At 42.1% G+C, this 18,058-nt stretch overlaps 2 protein-coding genes across 3 annotated transcripts in view; both read left to right on the plus strand.

The window, feature by feature from the left end:
• Positions 1 to 1,493: 1,493 nt before the first annotated feature.
• On the plus strand, positions 1,494 to 9,204 carry card9 (caspase recruitment domain family, member 9). Of its 2 annotated transcripts, XM_084729394.1 has the most exons (13): positions 1,494 to 1,734; positions 1,821 to 1,890; positions 2,048 to 2,185; positions 3,254 to 3,372; positions 3,446 to 3,652; positions 3,797 to 3,880; positions 5,529 to 5,744; positions 6,700 to 6,825; positions 7,655 to 7,843; positions 7,940 to 7,994; positions 8,120 to 8,247; positions 8,600 to 8,658; positions 8,749 to 9,204. In XM_084729394.1, the coding sequence occupies exons 1-13, from the start codon at positions 1,621 to 1,623 to the stop codon at positions 8,834 to 8,836; spliced, it is 1,593 nt and encodes a 530-aa protein (XP_084585520.1). In that variant the 5' UTR covers positions 1,494 to 1,620; the 3' UTR covers positions 8,837 to 9,204. The 2 variants fall into 2 exon arrangements, with proteins under 2 accessions (XP_084585520.1, XP_084585521.1); XM_084729395.1 differs by lacking the exon at positions 1,494 to 1,734 and having other exon boundaries at positions 1,741 to 1,890; positions 3,178 to 3,372.
• Positions 9,205 to 9,725: 521 nt separating this feature from the next.
• The window catches only part of ccdc180 (coiled-coil domain containing 180), a 19,218-nt gene continuing 10,885 nt past the window's right edge, over positions 9,726 to 18,058 (plus strand). The window contains exons 1-13 of the mRNA XM_084728861.1: positions 9,726 to 9,934; positions 12,350 to 12,447; positions 12,739 to 12,807; positions 12,865 to 13,126; positions 13,496 to 13,615; positions 14,484 to 14,594; positions 15,861 to 15,956; positions 16,095 to 16,258; positions 16,679 to 16,798; positions 17,164 to 17,243; positions 17,389 to 17,477; positions 17,688 to 17,807; positions 17,907 to 18,058. The exon at positions 17,907 to 18,058 is cut by the window's right edge and continues 22 nt beyond it. Coding sequence (XP_084584987.1) covers positions 9,875 to 9,934; positions 12,350 to 12,447; positions 12,739 to 12,807; positions 12,865 to 13,126; positions 13,496 to 13,615; positions 14,484 to 14,594; positions 15,861 to 15,956; positions 16,095 to 16,258; positions 16,679 to 16,798; positions 17,164 to 17,243; positions 17,389 to 17,477; positions 17,688 to 17,807; positions 17,907 to 18,058 — 1,541 coding nt within the window. The 5' untranslated portion in view covers positions 9,726 to 9,874. The remainder of the gene's footprint in view (positions 9,935 to 12,349; positions 12,448 to 12,738; positions 12,808 to 12,864; positions 13,127 to 13,495; positions 13,616 to 14,483; positions 14,595 to 15,860; positions 15,957 to 16,094; positions 16,259 to 16,678; positions 16,799 to 17,163; positions 17,244 to 17,388; positions 17,478 to 17,687; positions 17,808 to 17,906) is intronic.

Genomic DNA, 18,058 nt, shown 5'->3' on the forward strand with positions numbered 1-18,058 from the left:
CAGTTTGGGGGGGTTTAACAGAATAGTTTGGAGCTGAGGGATGAAATTGCACTAAAATATATTGTTGTTATTTATTTTGTTGTCCTGTTTACTTTTTATTCAGCTTATGTAAATAAAAGAATGAAATAATTATGAGCTGATTATTTATTATTTATTTTTATTTATGAAGAGCAGTGTTTGTGTGTTTTATACCTGCACTGTGAGGACATTTTAAGGTAAAACTCAAAACTTCCCTGATTGTTTCTATGAATTCTGCTCTCCAGCACTTCAACTTTGACACTTTCTTTCCTTTCTTCGTCAGTTTCACATCGGCTCGATCAGATTTCCAGGAATCACCGTGAATACAAATCAGTGCTGTTGTGACATCACTTCCTCTTTCAGTCAGCTGATGTTTCCTCCTCTAACTTCTCTAATCCTTCTCTACTTCCCGTTTCTGTCACTTTCTGATCAAACAAACTCATCTGACGAGAAAACAGATGAATAACTGACTTCACATTATCAGATTTATGAAATATATTTTTATAACACTGCTCACATGTTAAAGTATCAGGTCACCTTTTGTACTCAAACTTCAGATTTTGGATGAAGGACATTAACTTCTAATTTAGTACATTTGCACTGTTGCATTTCTTCTTTTGTTGTAAAAAAATAATCTGAATGCTAGTATACAGTGATGGGAAGTAACTAAGTACAAATACTTTGTTACTGTACTTAAGTACAGATACCTGAAAGACCTACTTGAAATATTTACTTTTTGCTTAGTTTTACTCCCCTACATTTGAACACAATATCTGTAGTTAATATCAGTAATATCAAAACAAGACAAGAAGTGGAAAAGACAAGACGAAACCAAAATAACAAGACAAAATGACAGAAAGATGAAAACGTTAAAGACAAAAAGACAAAAGTTGAGTTGATTATTGACTTTCACAATAATTTACATGAAAGAAATTGAAACGTTATTCTTTCTTTGTCAACAAATATATTTTTTTATAATTTCACAGCATCTATTAACAGAAAACACATTTGTTTCCTGGGATGAAAGTAACTAATTAGAGCTATTCAAATTACTGTGATTAAGTCATTTTTGGGGTACTTGTACTTTTAGTTAGAGAATTTTTTTTCAAGTCTATAATTTTACTTGTACTTGTGTATTCCTTAAACTATGTAATGTAATTAGTTACTTTTATTTATCTCCGATTCATTACTGGACACAGTAAAATTTGAATTAAATCTGTAATTGTTTAATTGTTGCAGCTCTTTATTTGTCAACAACAATAATAATAATAAATGAAAAGTACAAGTACCTCAAATATAACTTAACAAATTAGTTTATGATATTTCCTGCAGTTCTCAGTGACTGACAGTTACTGATCAACAGATTCATTTAAATACATGCTGTCAGTGTCAGTCAGAGGGCGGAGACACAAAGAGGAAGTGACAGAAACGACTTGTTCCTCAGAGAGAAAAGAAGGACAGAAAACGACAGACAAAAAGACAGACAGAGACAGACAGGTCATGTAGTTAAAGACAGTGCAGGTGTCTTGTTTGCTGTCTGTGGTCAGTACACAGTAAATACTCGGTGTGTGTACTCTTGAGTGTAGTAGTAGTGCAGTAGTGATGGAGGGAGTGAGTGAGGACGACCTCTGCTGGCTGCAGATGGATGATTTCAGGATGCTGCTCATCAAAACCATCGACCCTTCAAGAATCACCCCGTACCTCCGACAGTGTCAGGTACTCCTGCTTCGCCTCCTCTTCCTGCTGCATCCCCGTCGTATGCTTCGTGTTCTCATTGGTCGTTTTGTTGTGGGTGCTGTCAGGTGATCAGTGCTGAGGATGAGGAGCAGCTCTTCAACGACCCCAGCCTCGTCATCAGGAGGAGAAAAGTTGGTGAGACGCTCGAAGTTTAAACAAAACAACCCGATCACAGAAGTTTCACTGCAGTCCAACCTGATTGAACGTGACGTCCAGTCACAGATGTCTGAGTGGATCATGTGTTTGTCAGCCATCTTGTCTGACTGACAAAGCTGACCTTTGACCTTCGCAGGAGCTCTGCTGGACATCCTGCAGAGGACCGGGGTCAAAGGTCACACAGCCTTCCTGGAGAGTCTGGAGCTGGACTATCCTCAACTGTACAGCCGCATCACCGGGAAGGAGCCCAACAAGACCTTCAGCATCCTCATTGGTCTGTCCACCTGTCTGTCTCTCTGTCTGTTTGTCCACCTGTCTGTCTCCATGTCTGTTTGTCCACCTGTCTGTCTGTTTGTCCACCTGTCTGTCTATCTGTCCGCTTGTCTGTCTCTCTGTCTGTTTGTCCACGTGTCTGTCTCTCTGTCTGTCTGTCCACCTGTCTGTCTCTCTGTCTGTTTGTCCACCTGTCTGTCTCTGTCTGTTTGTCCACCTCTCTGTCTATCTGTCCGCTTGTCTGTCTCTGTCTGTTTGTCCACCTGTCTGTCTATCTGTCCGCTTGTCTGTCTCTCTGTCCGTTTGTCCACCTGTCTGTCTCTCTGTCTGTCTGTCCACCTGTCTGTCTCTCTGTCTGTTTGTCCACCTGTCTGACTGTTTAAAACTTGATAGAACTGTTTCCTATCTGGCAGCCAATCAGTGTCTCCGCCCTGAGTGCAGACAGATTCGTGTGTCACATGGCGAGGACTCGTTCAGGAGGAAACCTGTTCAGTTAAATCCAAAGTTTCACACATTTGCTTCCATCGCTTCATGATTTGGTTAAAAAAAGACATATTGTGACTGAAACTGTGTAAAACTCGCTGAGTACATGAACTGTTGCCCGATTATCAGTCCCTCCAGGATTTCATGGGTTGTTTTTGGGATTGTTGCAGCATAAAACACCTGATCACACAGCAGCTTTTTCTTTAAAAAATGTAATGCATGTTGAAATGATTTGCAGTGACATTGCAGGAGTAAGTCATTATCAGAATATACGTTTAAAGTAGAATGACATCACCATTATCAGCTCAGTTATTCTTTCACTGAGACAAAAGTCACCTGGTGAATTTTCCTCCAAACCTGCAGATTTAAAAGAACGAGTGACTCTAATGACGAAAACAGCTTCGTATGAGCACACGCTCAGGAAGATGGTGATGTTCCTTGTTTTGTTTTGTTTTCTTTCTTTGTGTTACAGGAAGCAACAAGTCAATGTTTTCTCGTCTTTAATTTCAGACGATGATGTCATGCACAATAAAAACTTGAACTGAGAGAGTGATGGTGTCATCTTTAATAACGTCTCTGTGTTCAGACACAGCAGGTGAATCTGGTCTGACTCAGTTCTTGATGTCAGAGCTCAGCCGCCTGCAGAGGGCGCTGCAGGACGAGAGGAGGCGTCGCCAGCAGGCGTGCTCCGTCGCCAAAGAACAGGTGAGTGGGTACCAAGAAACTGTTAAAGATGCAGAGATGTTTCCATGCTGGTTCAATTGTTGTGTTTCTCCAGGAGGCGTGGTCTCAGCAGCAACAGCTGAGGGACCGCGAGCTGAGGAAGCTGACTGAGCGCGTGCAGAAGTTTCGAGAAGAGCGCGAGCGGCTGAGCGAGGAGGTGAAGCAGCTCCGAGATCACAACTACAGTCTGATGGCCGACATCAACACTCTGAGTCAGGAGAAGAGCAACGCCCTGCTGGCCAATAGAGATCTGCAGATAGAGGTCAGCTGACCCCTGAGCTCTGATCCCGCCCTTGTCACTGACCCCGACAGGTGATCTGACCTCTGTGTGTGTGTGTGTGTGTGTGTTTGTGTGTGTGTGTGTGTGTGTGTGTGTGTGTGTGTGTGTGTGTGTGTGTGTGTGCAGGTAGAGCGTCTGAAACACACGGTGCTGAGAGCCGAGAGTCAGACTCGACTGCTGAGACGACGAACGACGAAACCGCTGCAGGAGGTACACACACTACTGACACACAACTGACACACAACTGACACGCTACTGACACACTACTGACACACTACTGATACACGACTGACACACTACTTACACACAACTGACACATGACTGACATAAAACTGATACACAACTGACACACTACTGACACACGACTGATACACGACTGACACACTACTGACATACTACTGACATTAAACTGACACATGACTGACATAAAACAGAGACACGACTGACACACTACTGACACACGACTGATACACAACTGACACACGACTGATACACAACTGACACACTACTGACAAACTACTGACATTAAACTGATACATGACTGACATAAAAGTGACACTACTGACATAAAACTGACACGCAACTGACATAAAACTGATATAAAACTGACATAAAACTGACACACAACAGACATAACTAATCAATAGCTTGCTGTGATTAGCCAGTTAGCCATCTGCCTGATCCACTGTGCGCGAGCAGCAAGATATGGCAGCGCCAGCTATCTTAAAAAAAAAACTTTATTAACAACACAATAGCTGACAATACAGTAGAGACAATATAATGTGAACAGTACAGGGAGCATTGATAAGAAAAACAGCCAAATACAAATAAAATTGTACGACATAAAAAAAGAAACATAACACAGAAGTAGACCCTTTGCTAAGCCCCGCCCTCTTTAGTTACTGTTGCTACGCCAACCAAATGATTGATTCTTCATCAGCGCACATCCTCCTCCTCAAACCTCCACAGAACAAATGTAGATGCAGTGGATCTAACAAGTTTGTCTGCAGCTAGTAAGCTAGTGTTAGTTAGCCACACATGCTAACAGTTTATGTCAGAGCAGATGAAGATTGATCACATGTGCTCTTGTGTTTTGAAAGACGACCAAAAAGATGGCAGCATCCAGAATCATGAAACGCTCAGAGCCTCCTGCTCACCGTCAACATGGACAGAAATGGAAAGCTTGACCTGGTTATGGTTCCTAAACTGTGATTGGACAGTTGCTGTTTGGAGGCGGGGCAGTCAATGAGCAGTATTTACAGCCATCTTAAATAATCTGGCAGTGTCGTCCTCGATGTTTCTCAAGAGATAAAAAAATATAAAGGAGCAAAAATGTCACAAGACAAATATCTGTGAAGAGAAAAGATCAAACCAAAATGAGAAAAGAAACACAAATCAAACATAAATGTAAATGAATATTTTAAGATCCGTGACTTGCTCTCACAGAGAACCAATCAGGCAGCAGGCGAACAGCAAACTACACAGTTTGTCCAAGTGGTGTTGCCATATGTAGTTATCACACGTGATCCGTGATAGAACCCTAATGACTGTCCTGTCATTTTCCCGCTTTACGTTTTCGTCTTGTTAACTTCGTTTTTGTTGTTTTCGTCTTGTTCATGTCGAGACGAGCTGCACTGGAGCTGAAACGTTCGATCAGTACAAACATTTTTAGAAATGTTCCAGTTTACTTTTAAAGAGGCCTTGGAGAGAAAAAACAAAACTCTGATGCGTCAGAAAACACTAAAACGAAACACAAAAGTCTGTGTGTGTGTGTGTGTGTGTGTGTGTGTGTGTGTGTGTGTGTGTGTGTGTGTGTGTGTGTGTGTGTGTGTGTGACATGTTGACTGTGTGTTTTCAGAGCCGCAGTCTGGCTCTGCCCACAGAGACCTTCTTCAATCCCAACAGACTGGAGGAGCTGAAGGAGGAGAAGAAGGAGGAGAAGAAGGAGGAGAAGAAGGAGGAGAAGAAGGAGGAGAAGCAGCAGCAGAGTCCAGCTCCTCTTCAGATGAACCTCCTCACCACAGTATTTGGACTGAGGAGAGACCTGCACCGAGCCGAGGAGCAGAGAGCCAGGGTGAGGAGGAGGAGGAGAGGAGGAGGAGGGTGAGGAGGAGGAGGAGGGTGAGGAGGAGGAGGAGGAGGAGGAGGAGGGTGAGGAGGAGGAGGAGGAGGAGGAGGAGGGTGAGGAGGAGGAGGAGGAGGAGGAGGAGGAGGAGGAGGAGGAGGAGGAGGAGGAGGAAATACTGATGACAGGATACAGAACATAACAAGATGATCGTGTGTTCCAAGTTATTATTGACAGAAAAACATCAAATTAAAGATTTAAAGCTAAAAACATCAACATCTGAACCACAACTGAAGGATCGGTTCATATTTTCTGATCTTAAAAAGTCCACAGATCTGCACATATTTTACAATAAGAGACACCTGAAGATAATTAAACTTTTTAAAATGTTCTTTTTTGGCATAATGAGACACAGAGGACGTCCAGTTAATGTCCTCAGTTAACTTCCTGCTAATGTCTCACCATCAGGCTTTTATTAGATTAGATTGAATGAGACTTTATTGTCTCCCTGAGGACGGATTGATCTTGGACAGACGCACAGACATGTTACAGTTAACAGACAGACTTTTGAAGTTGTGATCTGAGTCAAATCATGTCGTAACGCCTCAGCGGTTATTCTGACACCGACAGAGGAAGTGACTCATTTACTGTGTGAGAAACGAGGAGCAGATCAGAGGACGGAGGAGCAACTGAAAACTAAACAAATTGATTATTAATCCACTATTAAACTATTTTGATAATCATTTAATTATTTTTAGTCTTTTTATTTTCTGGTTTCTGTCCTCTCTGACAGTAAACTGAATATCTTTGAGTTGTGGACAAAACGAGACGTTTGAGGACGTCATCTTGGACTTAGGGAAACCGATCAACATTTTTCAACATTTTAAAGACAACACACCTAATCGATTGATTGAAAAAACGTCGGACAGATCGATGGACGATTAACGGTTCTTTGTGTTTTCAGAGTGTGGAGGAGAAGGAGGAGCTGGAGCTCAGGTGCGCTCAGCTGAAAGGAGATGCAAAGATGTACCGTCAACGAAACAAACAAACCCTGAGACAGCTGGAGGAGGTGATCAGAGAGAGGGACAAGGTGAGGACAAGAGGGAGACAGAGGAGAGAAGACTTTATTAAAGAAGGGACAGTCCACATTAATTAACACAATCACTTAAGTCACCTAAATGTGCCGGATTTTAGTCATACAAGATAATTTTCATCTGCAGTTGCTGACAGGCTGATAGTACACACACACACACACACACACACACACACACACACACACACACATGTAAACATGAGCTTGTTAACCAGTCAGAGATATTGATCGTTGAAGCAGATGTAGCTCCTCTGCTGCTGGCTTCTTGTTTTCAGCATGTAACTGCGTGGTCAGCTGACACGCTGCAGCAGGTGGACGAGCTTCAGGTAGGTCAATAATAAACAAACTAAAAAGCGGAGGACCCAACGTTGAACCCTGAGGTACACCAATGTGATTATCAGCCACTTGTGAGGTCATTTGATCCACATGAACACAGTTTTCTGTCCCTAAGATATGATTTTATTCATTTAATTACAACAGGAGAAAAATGAAACTTTGATAACTTTGTAATTAGAACCTCATGATTAACGGTATCAAAGGTTTTCTTTAATTCAATCAATCCCTCGTCAAATTTAATCTTAATATTTTCCAGAAGGAAACAATTTGATGTTTCAGTGAAATCATGTTTTCAAAATCCAAACTGCATAGAAGGAAGCAGTGAGACGGACGTCACATCCAGACAGGAAATGATCTGATCAGAGCTGTTAGGATACTGACGCCTCTGTAATTATTATAGTTTTCCAAGCATTTGGAAACACGCCTTCATTAATGGACCAGTTAGTGGTGATGATGTCATTACTGCGACCCCTCTCATTGGCTGCGTCAGGCCCTGTCGTCGCGGGCGGAGCAACAGGAGGAGGCGCGGCTGCTCCTGCAGGAGAAGGATCAGTACAGGGAGCACGTCAGACAGCTGACTGAGAAGTGTGATGGACTGGAGCTCCTCCTACTGAGGTCACAGGGGGAGGAGCTACAGCTGAGGACACGCCTCCGCAGAATCACCTGTAACACTCACCAGGTGAGGAAGGGGAGGTGATGAAGGTGTTGCTGATATAGGTGATGATGATGATGATGATGATGATGATGATGTAATAATGAAGGTTTTCTCCCTCAGTGTGAGAGGAGTGTGAGCAGCGAGGAGGAGGAGCCCACAGAGAACACTGCTAAAGGTCAGAGTCATGTGACATACATGTGAAGTGTGTCAGTGTATGTGTGACCTGTATCACGTGACCTGTGTGATCACATGACCTGTGTGATCATGTGACCTGTTTGATCATGTGACCTGTGTGATCAGGCAGCAGTGAGGAGGTGCGCAGTGGGACCTCCGGGGAGAACGAGGAGGCGGCAGCGCTGCAGCAGCACGACTCTCCTCTAGGAGGAGACACAGAATCTGAACAGAAGAGCAAGACTGGTGCATCATGGGTAATTTACCTGAGTGCCTCTGTGTGTCAGCTGATGCAGGGACGGATGTTTTCATTGTTTCAGTTTTTACTTTTACTTGAACTGTTTTCATCTTGTTATGTGTTTTTGATGTTTTCGTCTTTTCACATCTATTTTGTTGTTTTTGTTTTGTTACATTGTTTTTGTTTGTTTGTTGATGTTGTCATTGTTTCAGTGTTTGTTTTAAATGTATCTGACCAGTTTTTAATTTTACTTGACAAAGTAATATTAACCCTGAGAGGATCAACCTGCTGAAACACAGTAAACTGTCTCAACTGAACCGTCTCTTTCTCTGTCCACCTGTCTGTCTGTCTGTCTGTCTGTGTGTCTTCAGGAGGAGGAGACAGACGGTTGTCTGAACGTCAGAGGTCGACCAAACTTCTTTTACCGCAGGTCAGCTGACACCCTTTCAAACTTTATACAAAATATTTCTGCTGTTCTCAGAGCGTCCATTTCCGACTGTTCTTGTTTCCATGACAACAGGAAGCGAGCCGTGCGGTCGAGGCTCTGCTGCAAGGAGTACCCAGTCAGTAACCTTGACGACAGCAGTGACATCACAGACTCTGACTGAACAGGAGTTGACATCAGATAGAGATGATCAATAACTCAAAGATGATCTTATTTGTGTTCCTGAGTTCTGATTGAGTTTTATTTTATGTGTCAGTTTGATCTTTTATTTCTGACTGGTTTCATTTCAGATGATGAAACACCGAGTCATTATATCCACATTACTGATGATCATTGGTCAAAAATCTCACTGAGTTTATATTTTGTTGAAACACCAATAGTCATCCCTAAAATGTTGTAGTGATATAGATATGGAGGGATTTGATCATATTTGATTTAGTGTCTATACGACGTGTTTATCCTTTGTGAATGTTGCTTCATTTGTTCTTTTTGTTTTGCAGAAAAGCTTCAGGATGATAATAAAGAGTCTGTTCTCTTCTCTCTGTTGTCGACTTGTGACCCATAATACATCTGTGTTGTGACCCTTCAGGTTGAGAACTGTTGGTCTAAAGGGACATTTCACCTGCTTAAAGATGTGAAAAGTTTTTATCGATTTTAGGCCTGCAGCTAACAATTTAACAAATTATCAATGAATCTTTTGATAATTCTCTCCAATAATCAATTAGTTGTCTGGTCTCTGGAATAGTGAAAAATATTGATCAGTCCAAGATGATGTCCTCAAATGTCTTGTTTTGTTCACAACTGAATTCAGTTCAGCTGAAATCAGAGAATTTTTCTTTATTGTTAAAACAAATTCAAACCAATCAATTAACTATCAAAATAGTTTGCGATTAATCTAATGATCAATTGATCGCTGGAGCGCTCAGTAAATTTTTCTCTAAAGCTGTTTGAAGTGACGTTTCTGTGTTTAGTATGTATAATTTTTTCCCCCTACGTTTCTGTAAGACCATGAACGCAGCACAGCGTTCTTCTCCCTCGTTGCCATGGTGACGCGTTGTCCATATCAATACAGCTATTTGATGTGATTTCTGAGACGAATGAAGAAACTATCGACGGACTTTGGATTCATAGAAAGAGTCAAAAAGAAAACAAACGAGTGCAACAGACCAGCTATTTACTGACCGTCTGTCAATCAGTCGTCATGAGTAAAAGAAGAGTGGTACCGAGCGGCAAAGTTTACCGACCGCTGTTTGAAGCTCAGGTGAGTCAGAGGTCTCCAACGGTGACAGTGAAGGCAACATGACAGAATTTATAGAGCGAGACAAACAGATGAGAGCAGAGGGAGGTCATTCAACGGTCACACAGGTTATCAGCTCCTGTAGCTAACTAGCTGGTAACAGTTAGCTATTTATCATTAGCTGGTAAGAGGTAACTGGTTGCCGTAGGCTAGTTGCTAGCAGTTAGCTTATAACAGAGAACAGATTAAGTATTAAGATCCTTTACTGAAGCAAAAGTACTAATACCACACTGTAAAATTACTTCACTACAAGTAAATGTCCTGCATTCACCAAACCTCTGCCTCTGGGATGTAACTTAGTGTAGATAATTTGGAATTAAATTATTTCGTCAACATGGCGTATCTGCTCCCAGTGTCTGTCTGTATGTCAGTGTCTGTCAGTGTATGTCTGTATGTCAGTGTATGTCTGTATGTCTGTATGTCAGTGTATGTTTGTATGTCAGTGTATGTCTGTATGTCAGTGTATGTCTGTATGTCTGTATGTCAGTGTATGTCAGTGTATGTCTGTATGTCAGTGTATGTTTGTATGTCAGTGTATGTCTGTATGTCAGTGTATGTCTGTATGTCAGTGTATGTTTGTATGTCAGTGTATGTCTGTATGTCAGTGTATGTCTGTATGTCAGTGTATGTCTGTATGTCTGTATGTCAGTGTATGTCAGTGTATGTCTGTATGTCTGTATGTCAGTGTATGTTTGTATGTCAGTGTATGTCTGTATGTCAGTGTCTGTCAGTGTATGTCTGTATGTCAGTGTATGTCAGTGTATGTCTGTATGTCTGTATGTCAGTGTATGTTTGTATGTCAGTGTATGTCTGTATGTCAGTGTATGTCAGTGTATGTCTCTATGTCTGTATGTCAGTGTATGTCAGTGTATGTCAGTGTATGTCTGTATGTCAGTGTATGTCAGTGTATGTCTGTATGTCTGTATGTCAGTGTATGTCAGTGTATGTCTGTATGTCAGTGTATGTCTGTGTATGTCTGTATGTCAGTGTATGTCTGTGTATGTCTGTATGTCAGTGTATGTCTGTATGTCAGTGTATGTTTGTATGTCAGTGTATGTCTGTATGTCAGTGTATGTCTGTGTATGTCTGTATGTCAGTGTATGTCAGTGTGTCAGTGTATGTCTGTGTATGTCTGTATGTCAGTGTATGTCTGTATGTCAGTGTATGTCTGTATGTCTGTATGTCAGTGTATGTCTGTATGTCAGTGTATGTCAGTGTATGTCTGTATGTCTGTATGTCAGTGTATGTCAGTGTATGTCTGTATGTCAGTGTATGTCTGTATGTCAGTGTATGTCTGTATGTCTGTATGTCAGTGTATGTCAGTGTATGTCTGTATGTCAGTGTATGTCAGTGTCTGTCAGTGTATGTCTGTATGTCAGTGTATGTCAGTGTATGTCAGTGTATGTCTGTATGTCAGTGTATGTCTGTATGTCAGTGTCTGTCAGTGTCTGTCAGTGTATGTCAGTGTATGTCTGTATGTCTGTATGTCAGTGTATGTCAGTGTATGTCTGTATGTCAGTGTCTGTCAGTGTCTGTCAGTGTATGTCTGCATGTCAGTGTATGTCAGTGTATGTCAGTATGTCAGTGTATGTCTGCATGTCAGTGTATGTCAGTGTATGTCTGTATGTCAGTGTCTGTCAGTGTGTGTCAGTGTATGTCTGTATGTCAGTGTATGTCTGTATGTCAGTGTATGTCAGTGTATGTCTGTATGTCAGTGTCTGTCAGTGTGTGTCAGTGTCTGTCAGTGTATGGAGGCAGGAGCTCAACGGATTTTCAAGCAGTTTGTTTTGTTACAAATGCCAGACGTGTGTTTATTATACAGGATACTTAAATTAAAAAATGTGAGTTTCCATATCTAAAATACTCTGATTTCAGCTCCTCAGCTGTGAATATTTTCTGGTTTCGTTACTCCACTGTGTCAGTAAAGACATTTGAGGACGTCATCTTGGGAAACACTGATCAACATTTTTCACAATTTTCTAACATTTAATGAATCAAACAACTAATGTATGAATAGTACTCGACTGATAACAGTTAGCTGGTTACTGTTAGCTGCTAGCTGCTTCATGTTGTTACAGTGGCACTCATTAGCTAAGCTAATAGAGCTAACACTGTTATCTTTTATCAGACACGTTACTTAAGAGTTGCTAGCTAAAGAAACGGTAAGTTTTTTCCAACGACGAACAGACAGTGATCTGCACAGGTGAAGATACTGAAGTACAACTGTCAAGTTATTTTTACTTTAGAATTTAGTTTTATTCTCCGATACTGAAGTTGAGCTTCAGATTAGAGGTGAAACAGTGAGTCGATGAATATTTTTTTTAACAGCTGTCATATGTTCAGGTCTTCAGTAACGTTGTGTGTGTTTGTGTGTTGAAGGCTCAGCTGTCCAGATCTCTGCTGGCTAGATGGAGAGACAGGAGGACAGACTGTCGGTCTGCAGAGGACAGTAAAGCACACTGCAGTACAGCCAGCAGGTACACAGACAGACAGACACTCTATCACAGTGTTTCCCAACCCTGGTCCTCAGAGGACACTGTCCTGCATGTTTCAGATGTTTCTCTGCTCCAACACACCTGATCCACACGATCAGCTCGTCATCAAGCCTCTGCAGAAACCTGACAACGACCTGATCATCTGAATCAGGTGTGTCGGAGCAGAAACATCTGAAACATGCAGGACAGTGTCCTCTGAGGACCAGGGCTGGGAAACACTGGTCTATCATCATGTCCATCCATGACGTGTCAACAAACATGTCCTCTGTCCAGCAGGTGGCAGCAGTCTGATATTGACGAAGAAGTCGAGGAGGTCAGAAGACTTCCCGACACTGTGGGTACGTATCTTTGACCTCTGGTGTCACCTGACCGATCAGTTTGATTGATCACTGATCACAGTCTGGATCTGAATGTCCCGTGCTCACCAGCAGACTGTCCACGTCCAGTGTTGATGTCCAACAAGCCTCATAAAACCCCACAGTCCAAAGTAATGTGTGTGCAGCCAATCACAGCTGCAGCTCCGCCCCTTGTCCTCTGTCCCTGTCTTTCAGAGTCCAAACATTCGAGTCCTGGCTTCCTCGAACGACTGACGGAGAAAAGAAGCAAAAGACACGAAGACGCTTTGCAGCAGATGAAGGCAGAACTCGCAGACCTCTCAGAAGTAGGACACGCTTCTGATGATTATTGTCATTGATTCATCTGTTCATTCATTTCTCAATTAATCAATTATTAATCCTGTCAGTGTCTTGAATGATTGATTAGTTGTTTAGTCCAGAAAATGTCAGAAAGATTTGTTTTGTCCTCAGCTCAAAGATATTCAGTTTACTGTCAGAGAGCAGGAAAGAAAACATAAAATATTCACATTTAAGAAACTGAAATCAGAGAATTAGGACTTTTTTAAATTTAAACTCAAAATGATTAATCAGTCATTAAAATAATTGGCAATTAATTTGATAGTGGATTAATGATCGAGTAGTTGTCCACATGATGCCGTTTCTTACCTGAACTCATTTACATGTTGTGTGTTCAGGTGTGTGAGACTCAGGTGGAGGCTGCCAGTCAGGAGCTGGTGTCCTTTCTGAAGCAGGTGGACCTCAGGTTGAACATCCTGAAGGACAAAATGAAGCAGCAGGAACCCGTCAGTCTGCAGGTGTTTCTGGATATTCAAGGGTTTAATGTCATAATTATTTTTACTCATTCTTCATGTCCCACCAAAAAAACTTTGAAAACTGTTAACTGTGAAATGTTTTCTCTAAGGATTTATTTATATGAAATATGTGTAATTTATGAAATGTTTTGGTTTTGCTTTAATGTTTTAAATGTATAAACTGTCTGTGTGTCAGAAAACTGCCTGGTCCCAGACAAGAATTTACAACTTCAGACTAAAAAAATGTAACAAAAGCTCCTGATAACATCAGTGTGAAAATGTGCTGTTATAATCAGCTTTGGACACGCCCCCTGTGTGTGACATCACCTCTGTCATAGAGACGTTTTTTCTGTTATATTCATTAAATAAAAGTTGGTAAGGATTTATGAAATTAGTTCACAAAGTCCTGAACAGGAATAATCAAACATTTATTTTACAGTCACACACAGAAATCACACACGCTGGCTTTTAAAGGATGAGTCAAATGTTTTTTACACTTAATTGACCTCAGATTAAAAGTAAGATTAAAGATTAAAAAAAAGGAGCTTTTGATCACATCACTTTGAAAATTTGAACATGACGAACTGAACAAACTCCATCTGCTGATGAAGGTCATGTGACATGTGATTGAAACCTGAAGGTTAAATGAACAAGAATGTGACATTTTGTGAATTATTTGTAAATATGCTGAAATTTGAACAGAGTTTGGTTGGCGGCTGTTCAGATATTCTCTGAGGTGTGTTCAGGTTCAGCTGGAGAATTTGGACATGAGTGTTTCTTAAATCCTGGCTGCAGATGTGATCCTGTGTGTGTGTGTGTGTGTGTGTGTGTGTGTGTGTGTGTGTGTGTGTGTGTGTGTGTGTGTGTACAGGAGGTGAATTCTCTCTGGGAGGAGGTGGAGAAGGAGGGGGAGATGAAGAGAACGAGGATCATGGAGCTGAAGAACAAACTGGCTGAAATTGAGACTCGACGAACCACCAAGGTGAGACTGAAGCGTCATCATCAGGGTGGATGATGAGATCATCGCAAACCGTCACAGCTGTTTTACGACTTTATCATTTAGGGTTGGAAATTGTTTCTTCATTCCTTAATTGATCATTGGTCAAATTAACGATCAATTAATCAGTTAATCAAACTTACAAAACCTTTAAAATGTTGTTTTTATCAAATAGCCCCTCAGTCAGAGTTTTATTTCCACGGCAACATGTTCCACGTTCTCTGACAGAGTTACATACACCCTCACAAATAAAGCTGCTAACTAGAACCATATAGGGTTCTTCAGCTTGTCCCTATAGGAGAACCATTTTTGGTTCCTGTAAGAACTTTTATAAAAGTTCACTTGGAACCCTTTCAAAGAGTTCTACCTAGAACCCAACATAAAGGGTTATATCTAGAACCATCTGAAGGGTTTCATCTAGAACCCCCTGTGAGAGGTTCTACAGAGAACCCTTTTATGGTGCAATGGTTCCACTTAAACCCCTCTCTGGAGGTTCTACTCAGAACCTTTCTACTTTTCTATGGGTGCTAACAAGAATCCAACCAGGGGGTTCTATTGAGAACCTTTTTATATTCCAAGGGTTTTATCTAGAACACACTGAGGATATTCTACTGAGAACCATTTTATGTTATAGTTCATAGAACCCTTGAAAGAGTTCTTGAATGATTTCAACAATCCTCAAAGAACTCTTTCTTCTAAAAAGGGTTCTTCAGAAGCCCTTCAGGAAGAACCCCTTTCAGAACCCTCATTACTAAGAGCGTAGCCTGTGGAACATGTTTCACATGTTTATTTAACAGATGAATGAAATTTTAGATGTTTGATCAGATTCTTAACGACCAGTTGATTGACGATTGATTAATTGTGATCGTCCCTCGTGTGCACAGAGCGCTGAGGTGACCTGCTCGTCTCCGTCTTCCCTCCTTCTGTTCTACTCTAATCCACTAAACAACAGTTTGCAGATGCTGTTCTGTTGACTTTTATTTCACTAAAGTTCATCTTTTGAATCCTTTTATCAGTTTTGCTTCCCCAGTTATTGTTAATGATGATCAGTTTCTGAATGAGTTGACTCATTGATCCTGTCACAGTGTTGTGTGTTCAACATTGTGACAGGATCACTAAATTTCAGCCATCATCTTTTTATTTATTTGGCGACCCAAATTAAATCTCCTGTGACCCACCTGCGGGTCCTGACCCAGTGTTTGGGAGCTGCTGTGTGTGACCACATGTTTCCTGTATGTTTGTCTCTTATAGCTCAGAGTTGTCCTCAGGACATGCTGCCAACAGCTGGAGGTGATCGGCTTCCTGTCCCCACCTGAAATCCACAAACTGATGTTCAACGAGGCCATGGTATCTCACTGTTAATCCTCTCCTAATCCTGACATGAGGATGTGTAGTGTGAAAAGTCCAACTGAGGCCAAAGTATCTCACTGTGACCTCTGACCCCCGACACTCTCACAGGTGTGTCTCTCTGTCTCTGTGTCTCAGATGTTGAATCAGTCCCTGTTGGCCAATCGTCGCTGCGTGGCTCGTCTGGTGCTGAACTTCAAGGTGAAGAAGGTGGAGGAGGAGTCAATCCTCTGTCTGCACTGGGAGGAGTGTCTGATCCGCTGGAGGCGGGGCAAAGTCAGCGAGGTCGTAGACAGCTTCAGGTGGGTACAGAACCAGGACATAGACAGGTTATAGACAGGACATAGACAGGTTCAGACAGGTTATAGACAGGTCATAGACAGGTTCAGACAGGTTTAGACAGGTTATAGACAGATCATAGACAGGTTCAGACAGGTTTAGACAGGTTATAGACAGGTTCAGACAGGTTATAGACAGATCATAGACAGGTTCAGACAGGTTATAGACAGGTCATAGACAGGAATAGACAGTGTTTAGGTTGCATACTGTGAGACAGTAAAATGAGTCAGTCACAGGAATATTTGTGTCTCCTGGTGTGTCTGCCATCACTGAGTCAGGACTGAAACAAGTGAGCATGCTCAAGACTTTTGCAGATCTGTGGTTCCCTTCTGGACACGACCCACTACAGTCTTCTGTTAACGGTCGATGTATTTGTGTTGCAGGCAATTCTGCAGCATTAACAAGGATCAACAGCTGTTCTCAGATCAGCAGACAGTTCAGGAGATGAAACAAACTCAACAGGATCTGACAGAACAACTACAACAAATCATCCAAAACATCAGGTAACAACACCGCACACTGCTGTCTGTGCTCTGATTGGTTCAGATACACATACAGGAAGTGAACACTGGCTAACGTTCGCCTCACGTTCATTTTGATTCTGTGCGAGTGAAGTGGTGAAGAAAACATTTGCTTCTGGCGACAAAAATAAATTCACATTTGAGCTTCGTGTGGAGTTTAACTGTGGTGAACTGCGACCGACCAAATCACAACCTCAACCAATCAGACAACTGGCCGCTTCCTGCTCCGCCCACATTCAACAACAAATTTCAGTTCATTCCATTTCAGGCAGTCCAATTTTGATCACCATTTTTACAGGCTCCACCTCCTGCTGGTTGTCCAATCACGTCCTGTCTCTCTGTTTCAGCTCTCTGGTCCCGCCTTCCTGCTCCACTGCTCTGGTCTCTGATTGGTTCAGCCAGCTGACAGCTGTCAATGAAGAAATCAGTAACTGTCTTCACCTTCTTTTTGCTTTTGACTCAACACATCACAGAGTCTGTGTAGACCCACCTGTACACACCTGTGTGTGTGTGTGTGTGTGTGTGTGTGTGTGTGTGTGTGTGTGTGTGTGTGTGTGTGTGTGTGTTTTCAGAGAGCCTTCATGCTGACCTCCTCCACCAGCTGCATTGTTGTTACGATCAGATGTGTCAGGATCGACTGTCTGAGGTGGAGCGCTGTAAGGTACAGTCACATGACATCGCTGTGTCACTTTGAGCAAAGTCAGATTTAGTTTTAATTATCAAGTTAAACAACATCGGCACAAATAAAACTGGCGTTCAGCAGAGTTCTCTGTCGTTTAAATTAAACAACGAGTGCTAAAATGTTCCAGCTACTCATTTCATTTCTTTGTTTAACATGCAGACCTGTTGTTTTTCACATGTTCTCCTGCAGGAGCAGCTCTCAGCTCTGCAGCTGTCAGAGGACGAGGTGAACGACGTTGTCAGCTCTCAGCTCCTCACTCTGACTGAACAAAGCCAGAGGCAGGGCGAAAATCGATTGGCTGGTTTCAATGTCAGTCATAAACGTCACTGAGACTTCAGCGCTTTATGAATGTTCATCTTTACCCACCCAACCTAACCTGTCTGTCTCTACCTGTCTGTCTGTGTGCAGGTGCACTGTGACTCTGTGGCCCGTCATGCTCTCGGTCTCAGCAGCTCTGTGTTTGTTGTGATGCAAGGAGCAGCGTTGCTATGGGAGACGCACAGCAACAGGTTAGAGAGGAGAAAAGAAGAACTAGAGCAAGACCTGGACAAGCTCAGAGA

The sequence above is a fragment of the Lutjanus erythropterus genome, chromosome 10 (assembly GCF_056507025.1).
Source record: "Lutjanus erythropterus isolate fLutEry1 chromosome 10, fLutEry1.hap2, whole genome shotgun sequence".
In the NCBI taxonomy this organism is placed as follows: domain Eukaryota; kingdom Metazoa; phylum Chordata; class Actinopteri; order Lutjaniformes; family Lutjanidae; genus Lutjanus; species Lutjanus erythropterus.

Excerpts from the sequence above, each read along its gene's own strand:
- card9 (XM_084729394.1), top strand. The coding sequence starts at position 1,621 with ATGGAGGGAGTGAGTGAGGACGACCTCTGCTGGCTGCAGATGGATGAT. Across the intron at positions 1,891-2,047 it reads CATCAGGAGGAGAAAAGTTG|GAGCTCTGCTGGACATCCTG; the intron begins GTGAGACGCTCG and ends TGACCTTCGCAG. Across the intron at positions 2,186-3,253 it reads GACCTTCAGCATCCTCATTG|ACACAGCAGGTGAATCTGGT; the intron begins GTCTGTCCACCT and ends CTCTGTGTTCAG.